General features: G+C 48.8%; 1 protein-coding gene across 1 annotated transcript in view; it reads left to right on the top strand.

Moving 5' to 3' along the window:
- Positions 1-8296: 8296 nt before the first annotated feature.
- UPK2 (uroplakin 2) overlaps positions 8297-9088 on the top strand; it is a 71427-nt gene continuing 70635 nt past the window's right edge. Inside the window, exons 1-2 of the mRNA XM_078683940.1 lie at positions 8297-8576; positions 8699-8884. Of these exons, the coding sequence (XP_078540066.1) occupies positions 8824-8884 (61 nt within the window). The 5' untranslated portion in view covers positions 8297-8576; positions 8699-8823. The remainder of the gene's footprint in view (positions 8577-8698; positions 8885-9088) is intronic.

Below are 9088 nucleotides of genomic sequence, written 5' to 3'. Positions count from 1 at the left end.
ATTACAGAGCCTTTATCCTGCTGTTGCCTGGCCCTTGATGATACCACACCAGGATGTTGCACTTGGCCCTCTCTGCAGGGTCACTCTCAAACATTTTGCCTTCACCCCTCCTGTTTTCTGAAACTCATTGTTGTTGGCATTAGAACTCTGTGCACTTTCCCACTGCTTACCAGTACTAAAGTGCTTGTGCTCTCCTCTTTAAACATGGTAAAATTGGCTTGCACCCAATTGGCACATTAAATTTATTTATAAGTCCCTAGTAAAGTGGTACTCCATGTATCCGGGGCCTGTAAATTAAATGCTAGTAATGGGTCCACAGCGCTTATTGTGCCACCCAATTATGTAGCCCTTTAAAACATGTCCGAGGCCTGCCATGTGCATTTCAACCTTCCAAAATAAACGTTTTGCCAAGCCTTAACCTCCCTTTTTAAAAATATGTCACCCATATGGTAGACACTAAACAGCCAATAGGCAGGGTGCATTGTATTAAAATGATAGGGCATATGGTTTTAAGTTGTACATGTCCTGGTAGTGAAAAAAAAACACATTCATTTTTCATTACTGTGAGGCCTACCTCTCCCATAAGATAACATTGGGTTACCTTATTGCATTTAATAAGTGTACCTTTTGATTGGGAACAGGTAGAAATGTTATGTTTGGGCTCAAATGCGTTGTAATTTAAAAGCATATTTAATGGTAATGTTAGATTTTAGATGTAACATTTTTAAATGCCACTTTTAGAAAGTTGGCATGTTCCTGCCCTAAACTTTCTAAGGCCTTCTATGAGTTTTCTGCTGCCTCAGCCTGTTAATTGTTCCACCATCAGGAGTGTGTATAGGGCCCAGATGGTGAACAAAAGGAGCTGGCTGTTGCTGAGGGATGGCCATCCTGCTAGGATGGGAGGGACAAAGCTGTAACATGCTCCACTTACATTTCAATGATGATATTCAATCCCCCGAGGCACACCTGCCCGAACCCTGTACTGAATGGCACCCCACTCGAACGGGTGAAAACCTTTGTTTATCTAGGTGTCGCGCTGACCGAAGATTTTGACTGGGGTTGCCAGGTATCTAGATCCGCCCTGAGACTTTCACAGATCATAGTGGGTATCGGCAAATTCCACAAAACATCACAATTTAAACCAGCTGCCCCTGTTCTTGAGATCTATAGAACCCAGGCAAGGTCAGCAGCTATGTATGGTGCAGAACTTTGGGGGCACAAAAATGCCATGAGTCTACTAAAGGTTGAGCAGGCCTTTATGATAAATCTGGTGGGTCTACCCCAAAGCACCCCTCTCATACCGTTGCGTCTAGACTTGGGCCTCGAGTCCATTATAGAATTGATAGCCGCACGACCCCTGCTCTACTGGAGAAGGCTCTGGTCTGCACCGGAGCTTGTAGATTAAAGAGCGGAATTTTCTGCAGTTTGGGGGCGGATAAAGAACAAAAATATACCCTGGTTATTTCACATCAAGGCCCTCTCCTACCAAATTGGCTTGCCTCAACTGTGGGAGTCACCTGAGGAGAGTTGCCCGAGGTTGCAGAGGTCTGAGTTGTTGGCCTCTCTTAGACATTACAGCTTTAATGTGTTACATTGTTCGACAACTCTGGGTAGGCTGTCCACTGAATTCTTGCAGGTGAACATTGCACCCAAGAGGGAGGATTTTTTAGATTTAGTGCAGCCTCCCCTTGCAAGGAAATTATACACCGAACTAAGAAATGGCTGCCTGCCCATTAGGGCACTGACTTCTAAATGGGCCGATTCAGAGGAGAGAACCTGCCCAGCTTGCAACAATAGGATAGAAGATATTGCACATGTTCTGTTCTTCTGCCCGGCGTATAGTAAAATACGGAAATGCTGGTTGACACCGCTGTGCAGAAACTTGGGACTTAAACAATGCGCATAGGCTTGTAGAGTTTTAACATATGACACCTCCCCTCCTATTGTTTTTTCGGTTTCCCGCATCCTATATGGTATGTGGCGCAGAAGGACTACTTTTGTTATAATGAATTAGCTGGGGCAACAGCCCTCTTTTTGATAACTTACTGTTTAATAACTTTTTAAATTGTTTTTATCTATGGATTTTATTACTGTGCTTGTATGTATTTTATTTGCACTTTTATGGTCTACGACCGAAATAAAGTTATCAAAGACGTTTCATTGGGCTGCCTCCAACACGCTCATAAAGGACCTTAACACCAGCATATTGTCCCCTTTGACCACTTGGAGCCTAGGCTGCGAAGGAAGGACATTTCCAGAACCAGGTGAGGGGATAGCCCATATGTTTCCCCCACTTCTAAGGCTGGCACCAAGTTTAGATATTGGATCTCAGACCAACTCTTCAGTACACTCCTGGTTTCCTGGTCATTGCAGAAGAACTATTTTGTTCCCCAGAGGACTGTCTTGCTAATTGAGGCCTACCTTGTACCCCAGAGGAATACCCTGCTGCTTGAGGTCTGTCCTGCTCTCTGAGAAAGAAGACTGGACCTCGACCTCGACCGAATCAGCCCTATTATTCACTGCTGAAACTTTAAGGGCAGCAATGGACCAAGGAAAGCAGGCCGTCCTCATTCTACTTGACCTGTCGGCAGCCTTCGATACCGTATCCCACAACATCTTAATGGACCGGTTGGCTGCCGCAGGGGTAGGAGGACAGGTGTTGGCTTGGTGTAGGAACTTCCTTACCGACAGACGCCAAATAACTGTGTTAGGCCCATATCAATCTGAGGCTAAAAACGTCAGCTCGGGGGTGCCACAGGGCTCTAGTTTGAGCCCTGTTCTTTTCAACCTATACATGGCACCTCTGATGAGCCTGATCGCGTCATTCAGGATCAGCTCTATTTCCTATGCTGACGATACCCAGTTGATTTTGGTGCTGGATAGGGAACGGCCAGGTGCCGAAAAAGATCTTAGGGATTGTCTTGCAGCAACATTTAAATGGATGAACAACAACCATTTGAAATGCAACGCCGGAAAAACTGAAATTTTACCTATAGGGAATCACAACCTTTTTTCTCCCATAGCATGCTGGCCACTAGATGCTGAAGTGCCACCTAACACGATTGCATCCGCCCGCAATTTGGGCGTTAAATTTGATAACCACTTATCTTTTAAACCCCAGGCTGTAGCAGTAGCAGGTATGTGTTTTCAAATTATAAAAACACTTAGAAAGTTTTTTGATCTTCTGCCTCTATCGGCGAGGAAAACTGTCGCAGTAGCCTTAATAAATTCTAGGCTGGATTATTGTAATGGACTTTATGTTGCAGCAAACAAAATCGTCCTCCATAAATTACAGATGGTCCAAAATGCGGCAGCACGCCTCGTACTACGCCTGCCTCGTAAATCGTCAGCCTCAATGGCCTTAAACACTCTACATTGGCTGCCAATAGGGGAAAGAATTTTATTCAAACTTCTCCTAATTACTTTCAGGGCATTCCACCAACGTGGCCCAACCTATCTTCGAAATGGGTTCAAAAGATATTATCCAGCGCGCTGTCTGAGATCTGCAAATCAGAACCGACTTACTCCACCTCATTTCAAACTGGCCACAAAGGGTGGCAAATCCATCTTTGTACTGGGAACTAAAGCCTGGAACAAACTTCCCCTCTCCTTGCGGTCCCTTCCTCAAGAAGCTCTTTTCAGGAGAGCTTTGAAAACCTGGATCTTCTCTCTGCCTGACGTCTTGTACAGGACCCTAGTGTAATGTGTGTGCAGAAATCAGAACATCCTTTTCCTTTTCCAACTCTGCCATCTGAGTTGGTGAGCGCCAAGATACTCCCTGGAGTGGAAGTTGCGCGGTACAAATGTCATTTACATTACATTACATTACCTGCTCCCTTAGTCCCAGACTAACCTGAGTGATGCCAAGGGGCAGTTGCTGACCTCCTTTTCTGAGCTACAGGGTCACAACAAGTTCCAGAGGCCTGCCTACAACTTCCCAGCTGACCTGCTGCAATAAGCCCTGCCTGCACCTGCAACTGACTGCCTGAGCCCTGATGGCCTTTACTAGAGAGAGTTCCTGATCCCCAAGAGGTTCCTCCCCAGGTCCTGGACCCTTGGCTGGCAATAGTTAAGTTACTCCTGGAAAATCCTGAAGTTTAGAACTCTGTGTGCCGGACTTTGAGAAGGTAACTAACCTGGTCCCTGTATCCAGCATCAATTCATCCTGGTCTAACGTGATCAGATATCCACAGTTAGTAATTTCAGCTTTTGGCACTTTTTTTTTACTCAAACCTTTAAATGCATATCGCTGGTTCTACTGAATGTATTTTTGTTGTATTTGCCTCAAATTATTTATAACATTTTACTCTATTTTTTTAATTAGTGTGCGAATTTTCTTTTTTTGTGTTCTCACTTTATAACAGTTTGTATGCGGCATAACTACTTAACACAGGGCCTCTAAGTTAAGCCTGACTGCGTTTGTGCTAAGCTACCAGAGAGTTAAACATAGGTTCATTTAGTAAAGTTTGCGGTTCACCATGGCTAAGGAGGATGTATGACATTACAACGCATGCTTTTACCACGCATGCCTTTACAACGCGGTATTTACAACGCATGCCTTTACAACGCATAGCGCTTAATAGTGGATAGTGAATAGTTTAATTTACTATTCCAACTCCAGTCCCCGTGGATAGTAGGGAAGGTGTTGGATAGTAAATTAAATCTATTCCCTATCCTAGAGCGCCCCCCAGCGCAATGCGTTGTAATGGTTTGCGTTGTAAATACTGCGTTGTAAAGGCACTACGTTGTAAAAGTTGCGTTGTAAAGGTTGTTCACCGGCTAAGGATTGTGGTTATTGCTTGAAAAGGGTTTTCACCCCACAATCAAAAACCCAATTTCCTACACTAGTGCTTCTAAAATATGTGTCCTGCGGCTGCTAGGCATGTGTAGGCAGAAGCAGCTTCTCCGCTATGGCGGAGGAGCGTCGCCCCACTGCTTTTAGGCAGTGCAAAGTAAAGGAAACATAAAATGATAATAACTTTGAGTTGTTATGATTTTATGTTTCCATGCTGCTTTGCTGGCCAGCAGGGCTGCTCTACTCTCAGAGCAGGGCAGGGGAGGAGTTGTTTGCCCACTCCTAAGGGCACATGACTGTTTGGCCGGCCCTCTTGAGCCACCCAAAACAGTCATGCGCACTTTCCCTGCATTACACCCTGCGTGGAGACCATGCCCAGGCCACCATTCCCTGGCTGAGCGCCAAATCAGGACACGCAGACCAAGAGGTGCAGGACCCGGTGGTAAGGTAAGTGTTTGCTTATTTATTTATTTTCATTACACAATCTCCCCCCCCCTTGAACCGGCAAACCATGCCGGCCGCCACTGGCCCTTAGTCCTGATGTTTGGTGGGCCCACCGCAGATCCCATATCTGGTGTGCGTTTTCCCTGTCCTCCTGTTCACTGGACCCTGGTTGGACCCCTTCCCTGGTTTATGTGGTCAATTGTCCAGTGGGTGCTGGGACCGTGCAGGCCTATGCTTGGTCTCCGTGTTCCTTTGCACTTCTGCGGATGGACCCTGAAAGGCCCATTCCATGCCTGCATACCTCTCTGTACTACTGTAGTTAGGCCCTTACTGGCCAGTGTCTAGTATGGATACTATTCATTCTTTTGTTTGGTTTTGAAGGCCCCTTGGCTGGTCTGTGTATCTTGTATTTACTATTACTGAGCTCTTGTGAGACCTCCATCCTAGTGTGTGTTTTCTTCTGCTGATGCTCTGCACTTGCAGACCTGTGATGGGTGTGTGTATGGTTAGTTGTCCCACTGTTGCTTGACCCTTGCAGGACCTTGCCTGCTGTTGCTGGGGCCTGGCTGGTTCATCCCTGATTTGTGTGGCCTTTTGCCCCGCTGTTATTAGGCGATTGTTGGGCCATGGTGCCTGGTCACTTGTGTTGCATTTGCTAGGGTTACAGCCTTTTTTCTGAAAACAATATTGGCCATTTGTACCAGTTTTGGAGCTCGATAAGTGTAAGAAGCTGGTACTCAAAAGCAGTGTAAAATTATTTTTCTTTTTTTAACACAGCAGAGCTGTCACTATAAATTGTAAACATCACTGAAGAATAACCTAGCAGGCATTGAAATTCTTTAGCCATGCTCTTGTCTGTATTTTTTCCTTTACATTTATATTTCAAATGGGGAAAATACCAGATTTTAAGGATTTTCTTGATTTTCCTTCTCCGTTGCCCTATGCTCTGCTGTTGCCGGTTCTTGCAGACACGTGCCTAGTCAGGGCAGTAGTCGGGGCAGCCCTGTGGTCTGCAGTTGCTGGTTCTTGCAGATACATACCTAGCTTGGGTAGCCGGGTGGTCCGTTGTTGCTGGTTCTTGCAGATACATGCCTAGCTGGGTTCTGTGGTCTGCTGGTGCTAGTTCTTGCAGACACGTGCCTAGTTGGGATGACCCTGTGGTCTGCTGTTGCTGGCTCTTGCAAATACATGTCAAGCCTGGGTGGCCCTGTAGTCTGCTGTTGCTGGTTCTAGCAGATGCATGCGTGGTCTGGGTGGCCCTTTGGTGTGCTGTTGCTGGTTCTTGCAGATACAGGCCTAGTCGAGCGGCCTTGTGGTGTACTGTTGATTTTTCTTGTAGATGGATACCTAGTCTAGGTGGCCCAATGCTCTGCTGTTGCTGGTTCTTGCAGATAGATGCTTAGTCTGGGTCTCCCTGTGGTCAGCTGTTTCTGGTTCTTGCAGATGCATGCCTAGTCGGGTGGCCCTGTGTCTGCTGTTGTTGGTTTTTGCAGATGCAGCCCTGTGGTTTGCTGTTGCTGGTTCTTGCAGATACAGGCCTAGTCTGAGTGGCCCTGTGCTCTGCTGTTGCTGCTTCTTGCATACACAGGCCTAGTCTGGGTGCCTCTGTGGTCCACTGTTGCTGGTTCTTGCAGATACATACCTAACCTTGGCCGGCCCTGAGGTCCGCTGTTGCTGGTTGATGCTGATACATGCCTAGCCTGGGTGGCCCTGTGGTCCGCTCGCTGTGGCTGGTTCTTGCAGATACATACCTAACCTGGCCGGCCCAGAGGTCCGCTGTTGCTGGGTCTTGCAGATACATACCTAACCTGGGTGGCCTTGTGGTCCGCTGTTGCTGGTTCTTGCAGATACAGGCCTAGTCTGGTTGGCCCTATTGCTGTTGTTGTTTCTTTTTTGCAGATACTGGCCTGGTCTGGGCAGCCCTGTGGTCCGCTGCTGCTGGTTCTTGCAGACACGCGCTTAGTCGGGGTGTCCCTGTCGTCTGCTGTTGCAGGTTCTTGAAGATACATGCCCAGTCGGGTGGCCCTGTGCTACGCTGTTGCTGGTTCTTGCTGACCCAGGCCTGGTCTGTCCTCTGCTCTGCTCTGCTCTGCTGTTGCTGGCTCTTACTGGTACTACCTAGTCTGGTTGGCCCTATTATCTGCTGTGGTTTATTTTTTGCAGATGCCTGGTCTGGGCGGCCCTGTGGTTCGCTGTTGCTGGTTCTTGCAGATACATACCTAACCTAGCTTGCCCTGTGGTTTGCTGTTGCTGGCTCTTACAGATACAGGCATAGTCTGGCTAGCCCTATTGTTTGCTGTTTGTTTTTTGCAGATGCCTGGTCTGGGTGGCGCTGTGGTCCGCTGTTGCTGGGTCTTGCAGATACAGGCCTAGTCTGGTCGGCCCTATTGCTGCTGTTGTTTCTTTTTTTCAGATACTGGCCTGGTCTGGGCGGCCCTGTCGTCCACTGTTGCTGGTTCTTGCAGACACGCGCTTAGTCGGGGTGTCCCTGTCGTCTGCTGTTGCAGGTTCTTGAAGATACATGCCCAGTCGGGTGTCCCTGTGCTACGCTGTGGCTGGCTCTTGCTGACCGGTGCCTGGTCTGGCATTTGCTCTGCTAGCTGTTTCTTGCAGATCCATGCCTGGTCTGGGTCGCCCTGTGCTCTGCTGTCACTGGGCCCGGCCAGCAGATGCCTGGCCTGCGTGAGGCCTCTTGTCCTGCTCTCGCTGGCCCTCGCTGGCCCTTGCAGGGCCAATCCTGCTCTTCACTTCCTTCACGCCCACGCCTCGCAAAACCCATCAGTAAATGGCGGGTACATTCGCGCTGCAGGTGTTTCTGGATAATGAACCCACTGCTCCTGCACAGGGTGCGGCAGGAGGGTGAGACACCTAATTCCTCGCGTTGGGTTCGTCCGGCACGGCAGGGCCGTAAAACAGGCACCTGTGTCCGGTGGGTGGGGGCCCCATGAGTCTCCGTTTCAGTTGAAGTCCTATGGATTGCTGTGAGGTATGGCAGTCTCAGGGGCCCAGGTCACATTCTGTTCATTTTAAGTTACGCCAACCGTGGAGGGATCTCAAACTCTCTCAACCGTCTCTTTGTTTTGAACGTGTTTTTCACTCTGGTGGAATTTTTCAACAGACTCTCGACAGTCTGGTCTGACCGGATTCCTGGAGAGCCGAGCTCTCGCTTCCCGCCGGTGCTGTCGAAACTCACCTGGGGGTCACGTTCACTGCCAGCCATTCTGAGCCACGCCAGCCATCTGAGTGGTCGTGTCCCTCTGTCACGGCTCCAGCAGTGATCCTTCGTCCTTAGCGCCTCGCTGCATCCTGAGCAAGCCATTGCCCACAGCGCTTTGAGGTACCAAGAGCGAAACATTGAATCTAGCGCCTTGACACATAGAATTGTCTATAGTGTCTTGAAAGTATAGCGCCTTGCTGCTGCTGCTGCCTGAGTATTATATCTTCCCTTTCTTCTTCTAGAGCGAACCTGAGGAGGTTTTCCACTTTATTCTCCCAGGGACCACCCCCTCTGCTCCAGGACCACTTCGGAACCGGCGCCCTTGTTCCTGAAGGAAAATCCAAGGATTCCTCCGTCCCTGGCCGCCATGACGCTCACCACGACCCTTTCAGCCCTCCTGCTACTGGCCGCGGCTAGCAACGCCCAGGGTAAGTCACTCGTGCGTTTCTTGTGTTAGGTGAGGTTGGGTCAGACACAAAAAGTACAGCATTGGGCCCAGGAGGCAGCGCCAGCTTCCCGCCCGGACCAGGCGCCGCGCCCGCAGAGAAAGCAGCGCCACCCACCCACGCAGCAGCGTCAGGACAGTGCCAGACTCACTCACACACGACAGGTGTAGGACAGTACGGGCGTCA

Source organism: Lissotriton helveticus, chromosome 3_1 (genome assembly GCF_964261635.1).
Source record: "Lissotriton helveticus chromosome 3_1, aLisHel1.1, whole genome shotgun sequence".
Lineage (NCBI taxonomy): Eukaryota > Metazoa > Chordata > Amphibia > Caudata > Salamandridae > Lissotriton > Lissotriton helveticus.
This window is presented reverse-complemented; position numbering and strand designations above follow the sequence as displayed.